The sequence below is a fragment of the Podarcis vaucheri genome, assembly GCF_965113315.1.
Source record: "Podarcis vaucheri genome assembly, chromosome: 3".
Taxonomy (NCBI): domain Eukaryota; kingdom Metazoa; phylum Chordata; class Lepidosauria; order Squamata; family Lacertidae; genus Podarcis; species Podarcis vaucheri.
In genome coordinates this window covers 86,123,290-86,149,914 of record NC_138761.1, presented here as the reverse complement: position 1 = coordinate 86,149,914, position 26,625 = coordinate 86,123,290, and the positions used below count along the sequence as shown (strand labels likewise).

Below are 26,625 nucleotides of genomic sequence, written 5' to 3'. Positions count from 1 at the left end.
CTCAAAATACCAACAACATGACAAACGTTTCATTATAACTTGCCTCTGTTACAAGTAACTGGGTGTAGATCTCTCTGTCTAACGTATGCATTACTGTCCACTGTGCTACATTTATCTTCTCTTTCAAGTCAAAGTGGGTTTGCCTGTTGCATCATTCAGCAGCTTATGCTTGGCTGTTTCGAGTCACATGCACTCCAGGCACTCCCAGCCCCACCAGGATACATCTGCTTCTGGCTCATGAAAGATACCAAAGCACTGGGAAAGTTGACATTAACCTTTTTGTGGGAAATTATGCAGGAAAGTAATCTTGAATAAATGAACGCAGAACTTTGTACAGCGTATTTGTTAGTCTAGATATTATGCCTAACACAACTTTATACATGACATACTAATTCAAGGTGCATGTGAATTTTTAAGTTAACAGTAAGGAAATTATGAGCTTTGAATTTCAATGGCTCAAAAAAAGAAGCTGCATTATCAGTTTCATGGAGATAATGAAGGAGCAGTCAGCGAAGTAATTATATTTTCAATTTTATTCACTGATGCTTAAAAAAAATTATAATGTTGATTTTAAATGAACTTTTCAAGATGCTTTGGAAGCATTTTTGCAGTTCTGTCTTTTAATTGCACAAGCAACCAAAAAGAAGGAAAGGTAAATAGCATCCCAATATTTGTTTAAAGACCTTCCATGAAAAGGAAATGGTAAAATGTGTAGATAATTGGAAAACTTTCTGAGGCAGAAAATATTTGTCTAGGAGGCCAACAATATGTGTGTAGCTAACTTAGATACCAATGAATTGACTGTAGATGGTAATTGCATTTGGAAATAGTTCAAATTCAGTAAGAGACAGAGAAAAGGAATCAAATGTCTTTGAAGAGAATCAAGCTTACAAGAAAATAAGAATATTAGGAAAACTTAGAGCTAAATATTTAGTGGAGCATGACAAGTTTCCACGTAGCAGGAATGATCTACGTCTATAGTTTTCTCTTACTCTCTGAAATGAAGAATATAGCTTCAAGCAAAGCCGTAACCATTCATTATTATGTCAGTGGTTGTTAGATAGATGAAAAGAAAATAAGAGAGAATATATGCTTCATTGTGATGATTTGGAATTGAATGAATTGAATCTGAATTGACAGGAAAAAAAATTGGGGGGAGTGACACTTCCGGTAATATGTCAGAGAAAAAGTAGCTTCCTTTGTGCATTGGACTGTTGCATTTCTTAATTAACATTCCAATGGATGTCTTTTTCAAAACACACAAGCTAGGAACAGTTATTCCAGTATGTTTTAAGACCATTCAGACAAGTGCTCTTCCACACAGAGAGTAAAACATCTGGATAATATGAGTCTGGTCCAGAACTATTCTTTTGCACAAATCTTAGTGTTGGTTGCAAGGGCACGGCACACCCACACCCACACACCCACACACCCACACACACCTACCTTCTAATATATTACTGACAACAAGGAAAGAGAAGACAGCAATGTGGTTCTGCCATACTTCTCAGCTCCAGTTCTATCAACAATCAATTGTTTTTCACTAACCTGTGACCAGGCAAAACGAGCATCAAACACAAATAAAACAGTTTGCCGAAACAGCACACCTAAGAAGGAGAGCCAGACTAGATATTCAATAAGTGGGAAGGCTTTGACAGGGACTTGTAAACAACAACAACAACAACAAACAACAACAACAACAAACAACCTTGCATGAACTAAGGCACTGCCAAAGTGGAAAAGCAGCACTATACAAAACCTTTCAGTCATAAGGCACAAATGTGAAGCATGTATGGAACAACTTCTTGATATCTCAGTTGGCCTGAGACTCTTAATCTCAGAGTCTTGGGTTTGAGTTCCATATTGGGCAAAAGGATTCCTGCATTGCAGGGGGTTGGACAAGATGACCCTTTCAACCCTACAATTCTAAGGATGGGGCGGGGAGAATAAAACCTTGATTATGCTGTAAACTTCTAATTAGTCTTTCCCAACCTGAAGTCCCACAGATATACTGAACCCATCAGCCCCAGCCAGCACTGGCCTAAACTGATTCACAAAAGTTCTTATTTTTATTTAGTTCGTTGTTATTTGTTCATTCTGTGATCCAGCATGAAGAATGGGCACAGCAACATGCAGGGCTGGCATAACGGATTGCACTTTTCTCCTACTTCTTTTCCTGAGACACAGCAAACTCCATTTTACTCCTGTTGTGGAGATGACATTATGGTTTAAGCGAGTGTGAAGTACAGAAATTGTTCATTTTCAGAGTATTTCTTTTTTTAACAGAGTTGCCATGCTATTTTTGGTTGGTGTTTTGGTTCTAATCTATCAGGAACGTAGAGGCCATTGCAATCATAGACTGGGTCAAGTGCGGAGTGGCAGAAGAGTAGTCTTAAACATGTGCTTTACAACTGGTGTACTGCACATGGACACAACCATTAAGTCCAGGATCTAAAATTACCTCACCGCAGTGCTGGTTTCTTATACAGTGGTACCTCGGATTACAAACACCTCGGGTTACAAACACTTTGGGTTACAGACTCTGCTAACTGGGAAGTAGTACATTGGGTTAAGAACTTTACCTCAGGATGAGAACAAAAATTGCGCAGCGGCAGTGGGAGGCCCCATTAGCTAAAGTGGTACCTCAGGTTAAGAACCGTTTCAGGTTAAGAATGGACCTCTGGAACGAATTAAGTTCGTAACCAGAGGTACCACTGTATTGCTAATTTGCCATCAGTACTGGCAGACTCTCTCTCTCTCTGTCTTCCTCTCCTCCCTTCCTCAATCATGGTAAAACCTCTGGCCCTTCTTCAGAATGAGACAGGGAGGCAGAAAGCCTCACAAGGTGGGTGGACAGAGATGGGTAGAGTATGGCTGGTACAGGCAGTGAGGCAAGCAAGTGGGAGGAATGGTGCTTAGTGCCCGGCACAACTGTCTCAGCTTGCCTCATTAAAGTGGCAACATGATGTAGTTCACATGCTGGGCCCAGTAAACAAATCTATTATTTTTCATTCAAGATCTGTTTTTCATTAACACATTGTGAAATTTGAACTCAGGCCTCCCTAGTCCCCATCAAACACTCCACTGCAGGAGTGAGGGATTTCTGGCCTGCAGGCTAAATTATGTTCTACTTTTGCTCAGAAAGCTGTTTTTAGCTAGTCATGCCCACATGATGTTAGGTGTAGGGCAGATAAAGCCACAACTGCAATGAATAATTGGGAGCTTTATCTTCCTAAGTGGTGCTTACATTCTGGCACCTTTAAATGATGCAAACGCAAGTGTCTTTGGGGTTGGTTCCTCTTAAAAATGCCTAAACTGGAGTTTCCCAAACTTGGGTCTCCAGCTGTTTTGGGACTACATTTCCCATCATTCCTGACCACTGGTCCTGCTAGCTAGGGATGATAGGAGCTGCACAAAAACAGCTGGATACCTATGTTTGGGAAACTTTGGCCTAAACAAAGACCCCTTGCAGCTGGTTCTTGCAGCTAGCATAAATATTTGCTGTAAAGGGCAAAAAGAAAGCATTCAGAGGTTTCATTTTCCATCACTTTTTTGAACACCGCACATACTTGCTCTCACATGATCTTTCATGTACTTTTTGTTTCATCACTAGGCACAGTCAAGGCCCTCCTCTCCCAGACCAGGGGGAAGTAAGGCAGACAAAGGATTCACAGAAAGACAAGAACACATTCACCTCCTTTGTGAGGTAATTGTATCTCCCCTGTAATCCATTTCTAAAATATGAATAGATAAACCCAATATCCCATTTCTTCAAGCTCTCCACACTTGGAAAGACCATTGTTGACCAGCCCCTCCCCCATATCTTACTTACATAGATATAGTTACTAGTAATTACATACCTTTTTTCCACCAAAGAGCAAAACCAACAAAATGCAAGCCACCACATTGAGCACCTTTTAAAATATCTCACTTGCCAAGTTCTATAGCCTCTCAGTAACAATATATCCTTTAAGAAGTCCTGTGACATGAAAATTACTCGTACTACTATGAATTCCCTTCCTTTCCTTCTGTAGGCGATTAAGCTTGACTCATCCTAGCTTCACATAATTCTAAATCCTTGACAGGTGAACTTTGATATACCTGTTCTCTCTTTTTCTAAAAGTCAACAGAAGTTGATTAGTAGGGTGTTGACGATCCATTCCCATTTGCACCTGATACCACAGCCAACCAAATCATTTTTAAAGGTGCAGTTCTGCTTTCTCCCTGGGGAGGGCACAATGCATAGTAGCAGAACTCATCATGTGTCTTGGCTCTTAACCATTCTCTGAACTGTGGCAAGTTGCATAGCTGGTCTGACTCTACATAAGGCTGCTCTCTGTATTCAACGAAACAAATACAATTCAAACACCAGAAAGTAGCAAAGGGCCTTGCTGTAAAACACAGTGCGGGACCAGCAGCCTCCCATTCAACTGCTTGTGACAAAGAGGAGTATTCCAGGATTAAATAGCTAATCAGTACACACCGAGCACATATATACATCGTGTGAAAATTCAGGACAAGGATATATGAATTTGCATGCTGAATTGGACCTTATAGATTCATGTCTGAGAGTGGCCAACTGTTTGGAAGTCCACAAGTGGGGCAAGAATGTAGGGGTGTTGATGGAGCTTACCTAGCTTGTCCCAAGAAGGAAACTTTGGCAGCTCAAAGAACAGGAATGTATCACAAGCCCCAAAGTATCCACCAACTTGGATTAAAATCCAAGTCTGAGAAGGATTTCCCATTTATCCTCCACCCCACCCACTCACTTTAAAACATTCACTCGGCAGGGCAGCTTAGTTCCCTCTCTCAGTAAGAGAGGCAGCTGTTCAATTGCGCTGGGTGTAAGCATGCTTTAGTAATTTGTGAAAGGATTTAGCCCTAGAATCCATTTTTAATGTTAGACCAATTCTAGAATATGTAAAGTAACAGTTTTAAGAAGTGCTTTTGAGTATCCTGCATTGTTTAGTAACCACATTCCGTTCTACTTTAGTCCTACCACAGCTAATGGCAGGACTTGTCAGTCTTGGGCTCCATCCAGCTTCTCACTCTTTAGAAGCACTACATATATGAGTTTGTTAATACATATATTTTCAAATAACCTCAGAAGCATGGATAGTTAATCTCCAGCCTCAGATTTGCCACATATAACAAATATTTTATGCTATTATCAGTGTTGTATCTGCATGTGACATATTGGCTAAGCATGATAATTTTGCCCTTTTACTTAGTTCTGGTTATTTGCAAAGGCATTTCCTGATTTCTGTACTGTGAAGACAGCTGTGGAAATACTCTACCCCCTCCCCAATTATAATTCAATTGTAGATAGGCAGACATCTGTCACACACTGCTGACCTTTCATTATCACTTAACATTTATGTAATGTTTTTCTTATTCGTAATTCTGTGCTAATGTTGACTCACTGGTACGTCTTTGAGGCACTATTCTTTCTATTAACAACTCTTTCCCCTTGCCATGGTCACCCAAATTCTTTTGACAGTCCTCTTGGAACAAGCTAGCCCTCAATGTTGGTGCCCTATTCATGGCAGCGTCAAACATTAGATCATTAGATCATTTCATTGGTTGATGACAAATTCATTGACAACCACCACTCAGATCCTCCGCAACCAGTATGGACCAAGACTCTCCACAGCATGAGAAGACAGGTTAACTCTTCTCTCAGTACTGTTTTCCTTCCAAAAGCTGTCCCTGGAATAACCATTAGCTTGAATTTTAAAGTGTGTGTGTGTATTTAGTGGGAAAATCCAATATTTAAGTATGTGTGTGTTTTGGTATGAAAATTAAGCTTGAGGACCAAACAGTTCAAAGGCTTCTGAAATTCACATATTTGGTTAGTGGGGAACACTAGCCAAATCTTTGGCAGCTGACTTATAGATTAATGTTATTACTTACTACAAACCTTTCTATAGTACTCTCACATCTCATTCTCCTCATCATGTTGTTTGCATACTCCTTCTTGAGACTAGGTGCAAACTGGAGAACACAGAGAATGGCAGGTGATGGTAGGTGGAACCAGGGGTAGAAGAATCAGGGAATCACAAGTAGGCAGAGCTAACTGGAAGAGCCACACTCCTCCCTTGCAAAGACACTAAGAACCAAGTACAAGGCTGCATGCATGCTGACATGAGAATAAGTTCCACTGAACTCTATAGGACATACTTCTAAGTAGGCCTACATAGGATTGCTTCGCCTGTGCCACTGACCTCTCTATCACACACACACACACACACACACACACACACACGAGAGAGAGAGAGAGAGAGAGAATGAAAGTAGATCATAGTGATGCAGACTCAAAATAAGAAGAGAGAGCAGAGAATGAGTTATTATAGCATGAGGAAATTGGTGAGAAATAATGGACTCATTTGAGGGGCACTGTCACAGCTGCCCATAGCAAAAAAGCATAAAGAATATGGATATGTAAAATAGAAGACTAACAAAATGTAGAATGTGGACCAAACGGCTGTAGGTGATCGCATAGAACAAACCTGCTAAAATTTGAATAATTTTGGAGGAAGGGGCAATAATATCTTGAAGGTCAGCCCAATGCTGGAAAGCTATGAAAAGCAAATTATTTCTGTCCCATAAGATACTTTCAAAATGCAGGCAGGACTGCCTGATTGATTAGCAAGGCATACTGCCTTCAGAGTACAGTGGTACCTCGGGTTACATACGCTTCAGGTTACATATGCTTCAGGTTACAGACTCCGCTAACCCAGAAATAGTACCTCGGGTCAAGAACTTTACTTCAGGATGAAAACAGAAATTATGAGGCAGCGGCGCAGCAGCAGCAGGAGGCCCCTTTAGTTAAAGTGGTGCTTCAGGTTAAGAACAGTTTCAGGTTAAGAACGGACCTCCGGAACGAATTAAGTACTTAACCCAAGGTACCACTGTACACCAATTACTAATGGGAAAAGTTGCATAAATTCAGAGACAAAAGCAGTATTGGATGACAACTTCCCCTTCCAAAAATTATCAAGTGGATAATTTTATTAGCTTTCTTATATATGCTGCTAAGCAAGCTAAGAACAAGAATTACATTTTCAGCTGCTGCACTGCTTGTATTTAAATTACTAGGCAAAACTAATGATGGAAAGGGAGCTTTAATAATTAAATACAGATCAGTATTTAAATGTGGCAGATGGGCAAATCCAATCAAGAATATGCTTATATTATAATATGAACATTGCAATACAGTCAGAACAAAGAAATAATACTTGAGTCTGCCAGCTGAGTAAGAAAGACGTATCATTCACATACTATACAACTTGAGCAAATTTTTCCAGTAGTAGCATTTCCCATTCAGTTCAATGGAGGGGGAGGAATATTCACATTCAGAACTTTCCCTTTCTTATAATACAAGTTAAAAGGGTAGCTCCTGCTTGTGTAGAGCTTTGGCTGTGTATTTGGAACTGCTAGAGCAGGACTAATTCTGCTCCCTTCTCCTGTGAATGGATACAGCTTGCTAAAAGTTTGGTTTCGCAGCCATTCATCAGCTCTCAACTGGATGTACTAAAGCAGCTGGCCCTTAGGGAATCTTACTATTTAAAATACCAACAGTAAGCACAACAAATGTATAGAGCTATACAGGCTCTATATAAATGCCATCACCCCCATTACATGCCTTGACCTTAACATTTTGCCTCTTTATAAGGCAGTTCCAAACTTATACTATGAAAGAGTGTGAAGACTAGTTCAAAGTAGGATTTGGTCCTCTAGGGAAAATAAGAAAGGAGCTGAGTTGGAAAGAGCTGGCTGGTTCTTTGAAGAAAAACGTAACACAGACTCATGCACTAAGCCACTTGGAAGACCTTTTAAGAGAGGTGGGACAAACAATAAGTTATTGTTAATAATAAATTATTTAAAATTCAGAAAAAACAGCAATTGAAGGGACATTAAACACACTAATTATTATCCCGTGCAAGTATATATACTGGGGTACTGTATGCCCAAATATTCCTGTCTACCAACAACAGTTTTCATTTTGGTACTTGCCCCTCAAAAATGGCAGTGCCTTTTTGGTCCCCTTCTGTGCCTTTTCAAAATGCCTTCTTAACAAATTGCTCACTTGACTTCCTATGGGTACCATTCTTCAGTGACCAGCTCCTTCCTCAGTGTAGAGATGGGAGGGATATTCAACTGAGTTTGCATTTAAAGGTGAACCTCCCTAATGTGCAATACAGGAACTGAAAGATAAACAGCCTTGGAAATCTACACTTCTCTGCATTTTGCAAGCGAGTGAGTTTTCCAGTCAAGTAATGCTTATCTAAATGCATAGGTAAAGGTAAAGGTACCCCTGCCCGTACGGGCCAGTCTTGACAGACTCTAGGGTTGTGCGCCCATCTCACTCAAGAGGCCGGGGGCCAGCGCTGTCCGGAGACACTTCCGGGTCACGTGGCCAGCGTGACATCGCTGCTCTGGCGAGCCTGCACCAGCGCAGCACACGGAAACGCCGTTTACCTTCCCGCTATAAAGCGGTACCTATTTATCTACTTGCACCCGGGGGTGCTTTCGAACTGCTAGGTTGGCAGGCGCTGGGACCGAACAATGGGAGCGCACCCCACCGCGGGGATTCGAACCGCCGACCTTTCGATCGGCAAGTCCTAGGCGCTGAGGCTTTTACCCACAGCGCCACCTGCGTCCCACACCTAAATGCATACTCTACAGCAAAGATTGCACAAAAAGGTTGCATACCTTAATGAAGATACCATAAAACTGTATTGTTGCTTTGCATAAAAATGTTAGGCAAAATTCCACATAGAACTATGTGTATTAGGAGAAATTCACACTAAAACGCTGAGGAATTTTCATGAGGAATTAAAAAAGAAGAATTTGCAAATGGATGTGGAAATGTGGAGAACTAAACTTAAAATGGGAAAAAAGAGAAACAAATAAACCCAAATCCATCGATTCACTCACCCCTGCCACAGAGTCTATAGAAGTGACTCAGAATAGGGATTGTAGGCTGGTGGTAAAGACATTAAATTTGCATGTGTTAACTGAAATGGATAGATACAAATTAGTTTAGAAATGATTCCTGTAAATGATTGTTCTAAATAGAAACTCAGTACATGTCACCATATTGGGAAGACTGTGGTCAGGTGATCTGTAAGCTCATCAATCTGTTGATGAGCAACTTCAATGTCTCTCTTTCTTTGTCTTTAAACCAGACTTGGGCTAGGATTGTCCTCTGTAAATATGGGCACATAACCATAACCATCCAGCTGTAGTAGATGGAGCTTGTCTCCAGTGCACACAAATGCAAATGCGTCTATATGCACACACAGGCAACTGAACAGCATAGATTGCAATGCTCTTCTGACCGGTTTGAAGTCACAGTAAAATTATGAAATTAAAAAGAAAACACCAGACCACAGACTACAATAGAGTGAGCTTCCTGCCAAGAGTACAGTACTACTCAATATTAATTTGGACCTATTGATTTGGATCATTATTGTACAGAGGGTCTGTTATTAGCATTAGTTGCCTTGTTCTCGCACTCCAGAGTCCCCCCCCATTTTCCCTGTTATTATCAAGTCTACTTGTCTCAGAGGAATAAGACACTAGTCACCATGCTATCAAGAGTCAAGCATGCAATGCCTCTATCTAATCTAACTGACCAACACAGTCAATTCAAACACTTCATTGTATATATCTTCTTTCGGAAGTAGGCAAAAGGCTTCCCCCTCCTGATCTTAAAACATAATAGTTTGGACACAGATGGATGGTATACAATAAATATTACAAACATATCTATCATGATGACTAGTTTATCCCTATGTCATATTTATAAGTCATACTTCAATAATACAAAAAGGTCACTCCCAGGTCTTGTGTTAGAGAACAGGTTGCATGCATACAGCCAATACAACTGCCTATAGTATTTCCACTGTGAACAGAAAATTTAACTTGTGGAATGGCGTTGAGTACTCAAAAGCTTGTAGCCTTGTCTAAACAAAAGAAAAATTGTGATGAGGGCCTCTTGGTACAGATATTTTTAACCTTCTTCTTGAGGTCAGTTATATAAACAGAGATCTTTAACAGTTGCTAGTCACTGCTGAGGCCGTCAGGAGGGGAAGTGGAAAGCCAGAAGTAATTAGAATGATTTCTCAAAGCACATAGAAAGCTTTTGTGCGCCTGTCTGAATAAACTGGTGAATATTTATTCTCTGACCTAAAACTCACATTAGGCTTCCATGAACCACATGATCCTCATATTCTTTTCTGAAAAGGAAAGGACACAATGTAGAGGTACTTGATCTCAATGTGTAAGTAATTTAGACAGAGAACATGTCCACATATTCATATGACTCACTGAGTAACTCCTGAATCATGTGATGATAACATGGATGTGTGAATTTTGCTTTGATGCCATTCAACAATATTGCACTGTTTCATCAAAGGCAACACAGTGTGTGATAAGCCATCAAGGGATGGAACATCATCAAGAGATAGTACATTCACATGTAGATGACCCAATTAAATACAATATAGGGTTGTTGTTTTAATGATTTCAGCAGCATTTCACCATTACATGATTGTCCTGTATAACAAAAGAAGTCAATAATACTGTGACAAGAATGATCATGCATCTTGTATTAGTAGTTCAGGGTATGGAAGAAAAATATTACTATAATTCTGCTTAGGAGGGATGTGTGTGTGTTGCCAGCTTGTCTGAGCAACCATTGGAATTATGCCTAATATTCATGGAGCCCGAAGAGGAAATTCCAAATAGCTTTACTGTGCTAAGAAAGGATGAGGAAGTACCATAGGTCAGTGGCACAGCACGTGGCTAGCAGGCAGAAAGACCCAGGTTCAATCTCTGGCAGCTTCAGGTTGAGAAAGAGCACTGCTTGAAGCTCTGGGGAACTGCTGCAAATCACTGTAAGGACAAAAATAAGCTAGAGGGAGCAATGGATTTGGGCTTGGTAAACAGCAGCTTCCTATATCCCTGATGTGGGTCAAATCATCTGGAAGTCTCCTCCCAACATTGGGTGTATTTCCCGCTAATTCTCAACAAGAAGACTTACAATTATTATTATTTTAGTTTATTCTTTATACCGGTGCATTGATATTTGGAATGTTCTTGAAGTTGCACCTTCAAACCATGAAGATATACTATTTCAATTGTGTCATGGGGGAATTTTGTTGTAAGGATAACAAAGTTATTTAAATATAAGTAGGAAGTCAATATATAAGTCAAATTAATGCTTTCGTAGCACTTTGTCCATGTATGACAGAATGTCTTGCATCTGCCTTTCATTTGGGTATCAGATTCATTCTGAAACAGTGTTTCATGTCTGAGATCCATTATCAAAGCTAATAGTTGCTGAAAAACAGAGGTAGAGCCAAGATTAGAAACTGAATTCCAGGATGTGGATTAGATTGCTATGTCAAGAGTAGGCCCATAAACTGTTATGCCATGACTGTCCTCATCCCAGTGTAGAATCTAACATGACAGACCTTCCTGGAAGATGACATTACTGTTGTGGAAAGTTTCCAAAAGATAGTTGGATGAGGAGAACCTACATCACAATTGGCTCTGGGGAAGCTGCATAATTGCTGTCTCTGTCTTTACTCAAGCAAGAAACTGATGAGCCCAGTATCAAAGCGGTCCTTTCATCCGGACAAATAATTGAAGTTTCCTAATGCAACTCTCATAGCGTTAATCTCTGTCCAGGCATAATGACAACTTCCTGGCAGTACCTTTAAATAAAACATATATCTGCTCAAATCTCTAAAGGCTAGCCATGTTAGCCTGCTGCATCCAAAACAACAAAGCCTAACAGTGTGGTCCTAACCATTTCGACTCAGAAATAAGTTCTATTGAATTCAACAAGGCTTACTCCCTGGTATGTGGAATTATGATTGTCATCTAGCAAATTCAATATGGTACAAGCCTTTGTGGACTGCTTTGTGGACATGAAAGTTTATGCTATGATAAATTTGTTAGTCTTTGAGATGCTGCAAGACTCTGGTATCAAGTGGGTAGGGTAGGGGTATCAAAATACGTGCATACATTTTCATGCCATACTTCCAAAAAGGAAAAATGGGGAGGGGGGAATCACATTGGGAAGACTATAACACAAACTGACAAATACCAGCACTGTTTAAGATAAATCTTCTGATCTGTCATAGCCCCTATGCACAGAAATAATCTTGAGTTAAGCTGTCTGGTGCAGGTTTAAAGTGTAAGAAAAAAGAGATTTTATTATTTAATCATTTTCCTGTCCCCTCCTGACCCAGGTAGTTGCCTTGTGCCTTATCCTCTAAATGATGACTTCTTGGGGAAATAATTCATAATCTCTATCAGGAAGTTTCAGATAGTCACTTTCTTCTTCCTAAAATGTCATCTAGTATGTCACCTAATTTCAGACGGGTTGAAATCCTCAAGAATTATATAAGAACAAACATATATTTCCATATAATAAATTTCTTTTTTAAAAAAGGCTACAAGATTCATACCCTTGTTAATTGACAATCTGTCAAATAAGTTTGTTTTAATTGCTTTAAAAGGTTCATTCAATGCAAGAGCAGTGAATCTCTACCCACATTTTGCTTATAGCTCTTGCTGCAGATAAGCATTCACTTTTCTCTAGCATCCAGGTGTCCCAATTTTTAAAACAGTATTAAAGGATTACATTAACTGGATTGTGAAAATGAAAGATGGAATAACAAACAATGGTTTCAAAAGACAACTGTAAGTGGTACTACTACTTAGCTACATTATATTTTTCTCTAGACAAATATTCTCAACGTTGATTCTGATCAGTGTTTGCTACAGCTATTTGAGTATGTTAGTGAATGATTATAGTTCCTATTATCAGGCAGCTTAAGAAAAATAGCAGAAAAATGACTGCATTGTTTCATCTAGAGACATTATTTCAAAACAGTATTGGGAACACACTGTCATTAATCTATCCCTACTCATTTTGACAATCCAATAAAAATAGATTTGATCCTGAATCTCGTTTGACGTTTACCTGCCTGGTATATGTATGAAGTTATTCAATAATGAGTGAGGCAGTCTGAAATATTTGTGGCATGAGCTAAAATCCACTCATTTTTTGTACTTCACTTTTCATAGGAATATGCTGGACAAACCCAGAGTTTGAATGTGGACTGAATCCTTGCATTTTTAAAAAATCCAATCATAGCAATGTGAATTTATCTATTTATTAAAAATGAAAGAAAATCAGTACACTAAATGAACTAATAAACAATAACAAAATCCCCCACCCAATTGCTGTTTTCTGCCTAGAAAGAAAAAGGGAAACATAACAGTGACAATGCTGTTTCTGTTACACAAAATTCAAAGCATGTGAACTTTCCACTTCATCAGAAGAAACATAGCCCAGTTCTGATGTAGACTAAATGCCTTTGTTTATATTAGGACTCCATTCTAAAACAAAGTGAGACTTTATTTGTTTGTTTTTTTAAAACTAATTCACTGCAAAAGTAGTATGTACCATTTTATTATCATTGTTGGTTCTTGCCTTTCTCAGCAAACACTTAAATAATGTTTTAAATCCCTGTACAGCATTATCATTAACACATAAACACCTTGATGGCAAGTACATCTGCAGTTTTGAACTATAGCAGTTTCTCTTAAAATGAAATGGAAACACATTATCCACCCAAAAGTTATTTTTAATTAAGCCTCACTGAAATTAAAAGGAAAAATTGGTAGTGAATTTGCAACTAACTTAAATGACCAACTTTAGCTGGATTAAACATTTTCAGCAGAAATCCATATTTACCTCTTCACATTTATTGCCCTTTTTGGTTTTGAGATTATATGTGTCTTACTGAAAGGTCTAAATTGAAGTGCATCATCGACAGAGGCTAATTTGACCGAATCAGGCATACTAGGAATTTTTATGAAGGGTAGCACAAAAAGTTTCTGTAATACAGCGATAGTGAATAGGAATAACAAATCCTATAGCAAAAATTACTCTTCAATGAAAGCATGCCCAAATCTGGAGTGCAAAACACATTTTAACATTCGCACAGTAAATTTGGCATTTGTTCCTCTCAGCTAAACCCCTTGCCTCCCCCCCCCCAACTGAAGCATCAATATACTTTAAGATATACTCACCTTTGCTTCCTTGAACTTGGAGCGCGAGCCAAATTATAAGAAATATTAATCCACTTTTCAGATGCATGCTGCTTTTTTATCATTCACAATGTTCAAGGCTGGTTATTCAGGAAACAGAACTTACGTTGGACTAGGAACAAAACTTCCTACTAGCTGCGTCCCCCCGTCCCCCCCCGAAAGGGGTTGCCAAACCCCAAGTCGTTTAGAATGCTCTCTGGCCTGATGTGTAATAACAGGTGTGGATGCAGAAAACCTGAGCAAATTCTCAAGCTCACACCTGTAACCCAGAGAGAATGAAAGTAGAACTGGAGTGAGAATTCGGAGAAGAGTGACGAAGTTTAAACAAGAAGAAAAAAAAAGCAGTGTCTGTTTCTGGAATAAGCTGTTTATCTGCTGCTCAGACATAATCCCTCTTATGGTCCAGCTGGAGGAGCTGTCTTCATCTTCTTAACCTTCTGGAGTGGCATCTGTCAGCTCCCAGTAGACTTTCAGTAGCACCATGATAAACAACGGAAGCCTTCTTCTAGTGACCATTACCTGTCAGCACTTGCCATTTGGACATCCCAGTCATGTGGCCTATGTCACATCAAGAAGCATCGGCAAATGACGGCAGTAGGAGAGCCCATTACTTTGGTGAGGTGCAATCATAGCTCGCGAACATCCTTCCAGCAAGCTGACGGTGCGGAGCCTTTCCCTTAAAAACAAATCAAACCATGAAAAGGCTGCTTTAGCAATGTCTGAGCAAGCAATGTCATGACTCAGCAGGAAAGTTCTGCAGCAGTCACAACTTGGAGCAACCAATTCCAAATTAGATTAGGAGGGGGTGGGGAGGGAAAAGAAGGTTTCATGGGCAGAGACAGGAAAGTAAGAGGAATGCATTCTGCAGCCTGAAGCCGAACACAATTTGCAATACTGTTAATGATAAGTATTTCCTTCTACAAATCAGCATTCCATTCCATAATAATAGTTGGACCTATTGTAACATTTACCTATCCTATGTTTGCGCCAGGGTACTGTTATCTTTATTTGGTTAAAAAGAGGTTACACGTCTTCCAGAAAAGCAGGGATAATGATGGGATTGGTCTTTTCATTCTCTTGCATATCTTTGTTTGCCCTGGTTAGGCTTCACACTGTGAGATTCACTGGCGGCAAGAAACTTTCCTAGCGCTGCAGGAACAAGTTGCTCTCAGAACAACCTTCATTTGAACCTGGTCAGAGTTCTATTTTTACTTGGGATTTAAACAATGGCAGAAGAAAACAAAGATCGCCCTCTGTGATCTACTTGTGGCAAGGATTACAAAGCCGCTGCTGTTAGGACCCCAAATTGACCTACCCTGCTACCTGTTTATTATTTTTAATTTTTTACAGTCTTTAGGAGTATGGATTTATGTTTTCTGAACAAATATTTCTTCCAGCCTGCTGGAAATAAAGAGAGAAATTTGTGCCAGGAAACCAGCCATCTTGAACAATGGAATTCTGGATTTACTCTGAGCTACACATGAGAATACCAGCAGCACTATAGCTATGGTGATATTTCTTCTTTCATAAATACTGGGAACAACGTGCAACTCCAACCATAATTAAGCCGTGTAAAAATCACAACATGAGAGGATGAAAAGACTAAGTTGTCTGTTCTTTAGGAGATTCTGTTCTTTTACACACTGCAGGAATTCTCAATGCAACATCACCTCTGCAATGACAGTGAATGGATTTTCTAGGAGGACTGAATGTTCTCTGAAAGCCTTGTACTTGCTCTGTAGCCAAGATACCCATTATTAAAGGATAATTAACAAAACAGATAAACATAATCATGGTCACTAGGAAAGGCAGAGAAATGGAATCAAAGTTTTTGAAGAATGCTTAAAAGCATTGAGCCCAATACTGAAATAACACCTGGCAGAACCAAGATTTGATTATTAGTTACCCAGTACATATTCAGAACAGAATAATCTACTACTTAGCATATTACTAAATTAATGTGTGTTTGCACAAAATTACTTGGCACCAGACTCTCTTATAAAACTTTGCTATTGAGATTGTAAGTGCATTAAAATTTACCAAAAACTGATAACGTATTTTGCAAAATTTCCATATTGCTAACTTTAATAAACTTTAATTGCTAACTTTAATAAATATACAGCAACTTTGTGAAAAGACTGCAAAACTTCTTTTTCACAATAGGCTTAACAGCACATTTTAAAACATAAACATAAACACATCATCCCATTAGAAAAGCCCATACAAAACACCTACACTTCATTAAAATGTATATACACACACAAAACAACTTTCCATGACAGCCACTGGAAGTTTTGGCAGCATATTGATATGAACAGCACCATCTCACATGAGAATAAACTCAAGTGAATTTAGTGGGAATTATTTACTTGCAAATAAAGACAGGAATGGGCCGCATGAATGTTTCTCTGATGGAATTCATACACTGAGAGCTATCTGTAAATCCTGGGTATTTTTACAGTACCTTATCCATATTTCCACTTAATTAAAAAACCTGGTAACTAAACTTGATAACTACCACTGTGAAAGCAAACAAGGATGATAAACACTCATTATAGCAAAAGCAATGCTATCAAGGGACTGTTGCTTCTCTAAAGTACTGCTGTGTTTAATTATGGGTCACTGTTAATTAATCTAGAAGTGCTTCTTCTAGCCGGTTTGCTGTCATAAATAATTATACATTCTTAAAGAGGCAAAGCTTTTTTTTAATGGCTGTATTTCAATGGGACATTATAAACATACAAGTGAAGCATAGCAGGGCAGTGCTTGAAGCTGAAGCATTCATTCAGCCAAGAGAAGCAAATACAGATGAATGCCAGAAGACTTCATTTGTCACCATCTGTTCTCCACCTATCAAGGAACATGTGGGTAATAGCTAGGGATGGAGGAGAAATTTGGTTTTGTTCCTATCTTAATGCAAACCTACCTAATTTGCATCTAAGAACTGAGGCATGAGTATAATTTACATTTGCACTTTTCTGAATTTTGTGATGCAGTGGTCCCAACAAAAATGTGTACAAATTTGTGTATTATTAGGGAGAAATGCTCTTAAAAATGCATATACAGTGGTACCTTGGGTTAAGTACTTAATTCGTTCTGGAGGCCCGTTCTTAACCTGAAACTGTTCTTAACCTGAAGCACCACTTTAGCTAATGGGGCCTCCTGCTGCTGCCGTGCCGCCAGAGCACGATTTCTGTTCTGATCCTGAAGCAAAGTTCTTAACCTGAAGCACTATTTCTGGGTTATAGGAGTGTGTAACCTGAAGTGTATGTAATCTGAAGCGTATGTAAGCTGAGGTACCACTGTAATAGTGAAAAAGAACATTTAAATGCATAATAGTAGGGAAAGAGTCTTGCAAAAAGGTGTCTAATATGAGACATTTTCACTAAAATGCTGGTGGATTTTCATTAGGACTTTTTTTTAAATAAAAAATTGCAAAATTTGATGTGGAAATGTGGCAAAGTGAATTTAAGACTGGTAAAACAAAGGAACCAGAGTGGACTGCTTCATTGTTTCCTAATTAACAGCTGGTTTGTGCAATTCCCAAGATGGGGGATCAGATAATGTTGTTGTTTCTTCCCAGTACGCCCCCATAGCAAAAGGGAATTGCTATAGGTGCAGCTTTTATGCGATCAAACTTTGCACCCACAAAGAGACTCTCTTTCAACCAATAGAGATTTTGACATGTGCAAAGCACGGGCAAGGAGGCTCTGTGTCAAATCATATTCCTAGACCAACAGTTCTTGGACCCATATCCAATATGCTGCCATTACTCCCATCTCACACATGTAGGCGGCAGTGTAGTTGCTGCTCTCATTTCTGACCCATCCCACACATGAAAATTATTCAGATATACAAAGCAGGATCCTTGTGCTGGACAAGCTATCAGAATTGACTGAATATGAACTTTTATCCTCCCGTCATGTGGTAATGGGAATGGCTATTTAGTACAGAGTATTAGGGACGTGGGTGGCACTGTGGGTTAAACCACAGAGCCTAGGACTTGCCGATCAGAAGGTTGAGGGTTCGAATACCCGTGACGGGGTGAGTTCCCGTTGCTCGGTCCCTGCTCCTGCCAACCTAGCAGTTCGAAAGCACGTCAAAGTGCAAGTAGATAAATAGGTACCGCCCCGGCGGGAAGGTAAACGGCGTTTCCGTGTGCTGCTCTGGTTCGCCAGAAGCGGCTTAGTCATGATGGCCACATGACCCGGAAGCTGTATGCCGGCTCCCTCGGCCAATAAAGCGAGATGAGCGCCGCAACCCCAGAGTCGGCCACGACTGGACCTAATGGTCAGGGGTTCCTTTACCTTTATTACCTCACTTCAGAAAAGACATGAGCATCTCCCATCTGCAGGAAGCTCAGTATGCACATTGCAGAGCTTTGGATCATGCCCAGGGCTGAACCAAGCTGAACTCCTAAATGAAAAGCTTTGAGCTATTGCTTGCATATCAGAGAGTGCCTGACCCAAGGAGTTGCTGACTCAGTTCTTCACCAACAGAACAAAAGAACACAGGAAGCCACATTATACTGATTCAGACCATTGGTCCTCTTAGCTCAGTAATGTTGGCACTGATTGGTGGTGACTCTGTGGGGTCTCAGGCCTATCTCTCCCAGGTCCACTTGGAGATGCTGACGATTAAGGACTTTTCATGTGCTCTACTACTTCCTTGCTTCCTTCACAGGAAGCAAGAAGTTTCTTTTTTTGTCAGAAGATTGTGCTAGGAAAGTTTGACAGGCTTTGTGTCCACTGATTCCTGATGTATAAAGCAGCAGCATGACAAAAACACCCTGCAGCACTTCTGTGTGTGTTTTCTGAAAAGAACAATATTGTATGTAGAAGCTTCTTTTCATTGTGCTTCTCAGAACTCCTGCTCTTTCATTGTATTTCTTCCCTACTTCTGAAGTCACACCTGTGGTTCCGAAGTTACTACACGGAGAACTGAATCAGAGAGAGAGGGAGGGAGGGAGGGAGAGACTAATGTAAGGGCCATTTTCCTCATTATGTTGAAACAAACAATAGTTAAATACATTTAATTAAAACCATCTGGACATCTAATGGTGCTATTTATCACCTGTTCTGCAAGATAGCTGCATCTGAAAAATATTTTTCAATGTGGAAAGTTAGTGAAGCTCATATACACACCTGCAACATGAACCGGATGAAGATTAAGGGTGGTATTCAACCATGTTTTACTCAGAATAAATCTGCTGAAATTAATGAGCACAACTTAGTCATACTTATTAATTTCAATGGGTCTACTCTAAGTAAAACATAGTTAAATACCACCCTAAGTTTCCCTTAGCAGCACAAATGTTATCTGAAGTTGACAGGATGCCTGGGAAAGGCTACTTACTACTGAACATTTAGCAACAGAATTCCTAATATTGTTTATCTTTATGAGCTGTGACAAAATACAAGGAAGTGAACTGGCACACCTATAAGCAATCTCCTATTCATTAACATGCCTTCATATTAATTGTTATTTCTCCTTATCAACACACTGAGTCATGCTGACAACCGAAGCTTGAACTATATATGTCAAGATTTTAACACTCTTACCTTTCTTTCTTTTTTGAGTTATTACAACAATGCACCTCCGCTATCATAACTTGTCAACAGCTGAAGCAACTGGAGAAAACTATCCTGTGTGAAGTCTAGTTGCAGGAATTCAATGGGTGATGCTTTTTCTATCATGTTTGGGAAAAGTCACTTGTTGCATTTTTGTTTTGCAGCTGTTAAAAGAACTGAAGTCATGCCAGTAAAACTGGAAATCTAAGTGTGAAGACAGAAAAAGAAAAGAATGTGTGACAACAAAGAGAATAGAATTTGGATGGGGTGTATGTGGAAAGTGTTTATATTCATTTGCTGTATATTAAATGTCATCTCTTTATTACAGTTCCTTTTATGTCCTCATGCACTTGATGAAATTATGCTAAGCATTTAGCTGGCCTGGGAGAAAGCCTTATTGAAAACAATTGGACTTACATCTGAGTCAACATGTATGTGATTGCCCTGTTCAACTGTCAAAAATTTTGGGAACCATTTTAACATTGCACATTCTGCCTGTTGAGAATGCTGTCTTTTCATGTCAAATAGCATTTGATTTCTATCATTTTTTAAAGTTTCAACTCACAGAATTGGCTGTGACTATTTTTTACTTTTACAGACAGTAGCCTGCATATCTCTGCAGCCTATAGTTATTTCCTCCCAATCCTGTTGCTATTGGGGGTCCTTTATAGAAAAGGAGTTGCTTTGAACACTGAGATTATGTGGCTGCCATTACTTAGCTTCACTGCTTTCTTTTGGATTGCGTTACTATGATTCAAATCCCTGTTTGGTCCCCCAGAACTCAAATATAACTCAATTCATTAAATTTGTTTTATCTAAGATTTTGGCGCTGATGTGTGTGTTGTTCTAGTTTAGCTGGACCAACATTATTCATGTTCGCGGGCACACCAAGCAGTGGCAGAGATATATTTATATCGTAAATCCTATTAATGTTCTTCCATTGTTTTTTCCCCCATCTCATGACTGGAACACTGACCAAGATTCAGAAAAGTAATGTAGGCTGAGTGTATATTCACTTAGTACCAATATCAACTTCTGTGTCACTTTCTACCTTTCACTATTTTTATGACACATGCAAAGAGCATACCTGTGAAAAAGCATTCTTTTAATTCCCCACTACACTCTGCCTCTCCCCATATAAATTGACCCAGACTCTATGATCATCACTTGAGGCCTTTCTTCAAATGCTTCCTCCATGAGAGGTCCGGAGGATGGCAACACAAGAACAGGCCTTTTCTGCGGTGGCTCCCCATTTGTAGAATGCCCTCCCCAAAGAGGTTCACCTGGTGCCTTCATTATACATCCTTAGGCACCAGGCGAAAACATTCCACTTCAACCAGGCCTTTGGCTAATTAATATTCCATGGCCTTTTAAGTGTTTTTTTGAGAGGGGGTTTATTGTTTTGCCTTGTTTGTGAACCGCCTTGAAATCTTCAAATGATGGATGGTATAGAAACTTAATTAATTAATTAATAATAATAATAATAAAAAAATATTTCAGCACGTGATTCAATTTTTTAAAAAAATAATATTTAATTGCCTCCTATGTTGTCCCTGCCCCCTCACTATTTTTAACATACTTTCGGCTTGTCTCCAGAGTGGTACCCATTCTTTTGGGTGTGAGAGGAAGACTTTCTTTTTATTCCCCAGGGATTTTTAAAAAAGGTTCTTAAAGGGCTTTTTAAAGGCTTAAAGGCCTGTAAGGGTTTTTGCAGGATTTGGAATTCTGACGCTTTTAAGATCTGCTCGTGCTGCTTGAAAATCCTCCTGTCTTCAGTTTATGTTATGCCTTGATTTATCAGCTACTGAACTTGGTGCTGTATTTGCATTTTATGGCTGGCAGGGTATTTAAACATCTCATGGGACCGAGACGGCTCTGGTCGCCCTAACAGATGATCTCCGCAGGCAGCTGGATCGAGGCGGGTCGGGGCTGCTGATTCTTCTAGACCTGTCAGCAGCCTTTGACATGGTCGATCACGAACTCCTGGACCGCCGCCTTGCCGACGTGGGGATCCAGGGCACAGTCCTTCAATGGCTGCGCTCGTTTCTCTCCGGTCGGGGACAGAGGGTGGCGCTTGGGGGGGAATTGTCATCGCGCCACTCCTTGGTGTGTGGAGTGCCTCAGGGTGCGATTCTCTCCCCGATGCTTTTTAACATCTTTATGCGCCCCCTCGCCCAGCTTGTCCGGAGTTTTGGGCTGGGTTGCCATCAGTATGCCGATGACACCCAACTCTATCTGTTGATGGATGGCCATCCTGACTCGGCCCCAGATACACTGACCAGATGTCTGGAAGCTGTGGCTGGATGGTTACGTGGGAGCCGGTTGAAGTTAAATCCTTCGAAGACAGAGGTCCTCTGGCTGGGACGGAGCGATATGGGACTGAGGGGGCAACTCCCGTCTCTTGCGGGGGTGCAATTAGTGCCAGCATCATCCGTGAAGAGCTTGGGTGTAATCTTCGATACCTCCCTCTCTATGGAGGCGCAGATTACAGCTATAACAAAGGCGGCATTTTTTCATCTCCGCCAGGCTAAGCAGTTGGCTCCTTATCTCTCTCGCCCTGACCTAGCCACTGTGATCCATGCGACGGTCACCTCCAGACTGGATTATTGTAACTCGCTCTACGTGGGGCTGCCCTTGAGACTGACCCAGAAACTCCAGCGGGTGCAGAATGCCGCAGCGAGACTCCTTACGGGGTCTTCGCTGCGAGATCATATCCATCCGGTGCTGTACCAGCTGCACTGGCTCCCGGTGGAGTACAGGATCAGGTTTAAGGTGCTGGTTTTAACCTTTAAAGCCCTATACGGCCTAGGACCCTCGTACCTACGGGACCGCCTCTCCTGGTATGTCCCACAGAGAAATTTACGGTCTGCAAATAAAAACACCCTAAAGATCCCAGGCCTCAGAGAGGTTAGGCTGGCCTCAACTAGAGCCAGGGCCTTCTCGGCCGCGGCTCCAATCTGGTGGAACGCTCTGTCACAAGAGACTAGAGCCCTGCAGGACCTGGCATCCTTCCGCAGGGCCTGCAAGACAGAGCTGTTCCACCAGGCCTTTTGTCAGGGCGCAGCCTGACCCCCTCCTCTGGCAATCTGCACAAAAATTTGCTTGATGGTTGCCATTAATTTGATTTTAATTTGATTTAATTAATGTTATAATGAATGTTTTAGAATGTTGAACTATTTTTATTGTTGTTAGCCGCCCTGAGCCCGGCTTCGGCTGGGGAGGGCGGGATATAAATAAAATTTATTATTATTATTATTATTTATTCTAAGCCACCCAGAGAACTCTGGTTATGGGCCAGAATATAAATGCTGTCAATAAATAAATATTGCATCTAAAGAACGGTGCTGACATTTCACATTCAGCGTCATCAATGCACCATTGCTAACATGTTCTTAATGAGCTGAGCCCAAACCTGGAACAACACAAATCTATTCGCATATCCCCTTCTTCAAACTCTTCAAAAAAAGATTGGTATTCACGTCTAATGTGGAACAAAAATGCTATTCTCTAATATTGAGAAGCTGACTACAGTCTTCTTAGTGCTATATGTATAAAGACTGTCCCTGCCTACATACAAGACAGCTAAATGGACATGATATAAAAGGAAAGGGAATGGGGAGGGAAGACTAAAGCTGCACTAAAGCAGCTGCTTCAGCACTGGCTGATGGATGGAGTCAGGTTGGTCTTCTCCTTCCCAAGATTTTGTTCCTGGGAGGCAGGGAGTACAGCTTGCAGGTGGCCCTTAGCCAGTGACAGAGGCCAGAGTATGCCTCCCTTTGGTTCTACAGTGGTACCTCGGTTTAAGAACAGCCCTGTTTATGAACTATTTGGTATACGAACTCCACAAAACCGGAAGTAGTGTTCCGGTTAGCAAACTTTACCTCGGTCTATGAACAGAACAAACGGTGGAAGGGCACCGGTGGCGGGAGGCCTCATTAGGGAAAGCGTGCCTCGGTTTAAGAACGGCTTTGGTTTAAGAATGGGCTCCCGGAACGGATTAAGTTTGTAAACTGAGGTACCACTGTATAGTCCTTATGCAACAGCTTTAGGAAAACCTTCCTCTTCCCCTTTAGTTTTTAGGTTGCAACTTTAGGGGCAACTTTGAACTTTTTTATTTTGTATTTGAACTATTTTTCTTAATATTCTGTTGGAAGCTGCCCAAAGTGGGTGTCTAGATGGGTGGGGTATAAATATATTATTATTATTATTATTTTATTTTATTTTATTTATTTTATTTTAACAAACACTTAACACAGGGCGTCAAAGACAGCTGTATGTCCTTTTTATGCATTTGAAAATGAATCTTGCATACCTCTGCTAAGGGGCATGTGTTTCTGATATGGGCAATATACAAATGTAATTAATAGTAGTAGTAGTAGTATGGCTTGCTTGTACTTCCTGTTTCTATATTAAGAATAGGGCTTTTTTCAGCAGAGCTCAGTTCTGGCATCTCACACGTGGGTGCCATCGCACTGATTAAGGATAACGATTTTCTATATTTGCCTGATAAAATATGATATTTTTCATCTTTATTAAAATGCCACTAATAAATACTAATAGACAAGTTTATCTTTGTTGCCTTCAAGATAAAAAAGAAGTTGGATTATGGTTGCTACATTATCAGTGTTCCAGATTCTAGAGGAAGGTAAGAAGATGATGGCTACAAAGCCAAACATAAGACCTGCCAGACTATTGTCTTCAAATCCTCTTTCTCTGCTGAGCATTATCTTCCTTGATATGGTGTTGAGAAGGCACAGCTTGGATTACTGAGCTCGATTTATGTGAGGTGAAACATACACATGTCCACAGAAACTGCCAAAGGCTCCAGGAGGTAACAGGAAATTTGTGATCGAGAAGAAGATGACACTGTGGAGAGAACGCAAACAAAAAAGAACGATGTAGCACGCCCAAGCAGACTGTGAGAGTTAAGTTGCTGTTTTCCTTGGCAGGTTTCAGTTCTGTCCCTCCGGTTGCTTTACAGAAGGCTGGGGGTCCATTGGTTCATGCACCACACAGTTAAACTGTGGAACTCATTCCCACAGGAAGCTGCGATGGCCATCCACTTGGATGGCTTTAAAAGAAGATTACAGTGGTGCCTCGCAAGATGAAATTAATTTGTTCCGCGAGTTTTTTCGTCTAGCGAATTTTTCGTCTTGCGAAGCACGAAATCCCATAGGAATGCATTGAAATTCAATTAATGCATTCCTATGGTCAAAAAAAGTCCAAACAAAGCCAAATTTGGAACAACAAGAGTTTATTAAGTGCTCTTTAAAGTCACACATACTGTAAAGAGCATTTCAAAAACTGAAGGAACAATAAATTAAGTTTCTAAACATGACAGAAAAACATTTAAAAATCAACAAAGTGTACAGTACATTTTCTAAGACTCTGGGGGACAACTCGAAGAAGGTTTCTCTTCCACTCTTTGCTTCTTGCTGAAGAACCCCCTCCTCAACTGTTCCCCCAGCCACCCACCACACAGAAATTCAAATCCAGAATTTTTTTAAAAAAACAGCAGAGTAGCCCAATGGTCACAGAAAATCATAAAAATGCAGAAAAAACACGCACGCTTCCAGATTCTTGCAAACCCCTCCCCAACACCAAGTCCTTGAATTCCAAACACCCCAATCCAAAATCCAACCCCCCCAAAAAAGTTTTAAAAGTTTAACTTACCAAATGGCTGCAAAAGAAGTTTTGGAAAAGCTTCAAAAATCACCAAAGTCTTCAAAAACCTCAAAAAAGGCTACCACACCGCGTGCTATGAGTTGCTCCTCGAAGTCAAGTCGCAACTGTATTATTAACGGTGTTAAGAAAAAGGAAACAAACTTGCAAGGCGTTTTCGTCTTGCGAAGCAAGCCCATAGGGAAATTCGTCTTGCGAAGCAGCTCAAAAACCGCAAAACCCTTTCGTCTAGCGAATTTTTTTTGTCTTGCGAGGCATTCGTCTTGCGGGGCACCACTGTAGATGAATTCATGGATAAAGCTGTCCATGGCTGCAAGCCATTTTGGCCACAGCCTGCTTCCACAGTGACACAGTCAGAGGAAGTGAACCTTCTGAAGACCAGTTGCTGGAAACGACAGAAGGGGGGAGGGCTTGGGCGCACGGATCCTTCTTGCAGGTTTCCCACAGGCATCTGTAAGAAGATGATGCTGGACTAGAAGGGCCATTGGTCTGATCCAGCCGGCCCTTCTTATGTTCCTATCAGGGTGTCCTCTAGGTGCCCTTTTTCTTGCGCTTCCATGATGATTTGTACTCACAGTGATTAGTGCTCATGATGGGAGTCATTATACAGCACATGCTCCTGCTTAAAAACTGCACCTCCAAAGGTTTTGGCATAGGCAAACGGTTTCATTTCCAGTCAGTGCATGTCCTGTGACTTCTTGATCAATTCCTGCAACTTTCTATACCACAAGCGTTCCAGTTTATTTTTTGGTCATGCTAGAGCTCAAGGGAGCCTCTCCAGGCAGCAAAAATTGGCAAAACATCTCAGACCAATTAATAAAGAGCAATGGCAGTCACCAGTGATTTCCCCCCTACAAGAATGTTTAGGGGTACAGTGGTACCTCGGGTTACAGACGCTTCAGGTTATAAACGCTTCAGCTTACAGACGCCGCTAACCCAGAAATAGTACCTCAGGTTAAGAACTTTTTACCTCAGGATGAGAACAGAAATCATGCGGCAGTGGCACGGCAGCAGTGGGAGGCCCCATTAGCTAAAGTGGTACCTCAGGTTAAGAACAGTTTCAGTTTAAGACAGAACCTCCAGAATGAATTAAGTTCTTAACCTGAGGTACCACTTTAGCTAATGTTTAGGGGTACAGTGGTACCTCGGGTTACAGACACTTCAGGTTACAGACGCTTCAGGTTACAGACTCCGCTAACCCAGAAATAGTACCTCAGGTTAAGAACTTTGCTTCAGG

General features: G+C 40.6%; 1 protein-coding gene across 4 annotated transcripts in view; it reads right to left on the bottom strand.

Moving 5' to 3' along the window:
- IMPG1 (interphotoreceptor matrix proteoglycan 1) overlaps window positions 1-14,257 on the bottom strand; it is a 74,676-nt gene extending 60,419 nt beyond the window's left edge. For 2 of the 4 annotated variants that reach the window (XM_082218275.1, XM_082218277.1), the window contains exon 1: window positions 14,119-14,257. In XM_082218275.1, coding sequence (XP_082074401.1) covers window positions 14,119-14,185 — 67 coding nt within the window. In that variant the 5' untranslated portion in view covers window positions 14,186-14,257. Of the gene's footprint in view, window positions 230-14,118 lie in introns of those variants that run through there. The other 2 variants (XM_082218278.1, XM_082218276.1) reach the window with 2 other exon arrangements.
- Window positions 14,258-26,625: the final 12,368 nt, after the last annotated feature.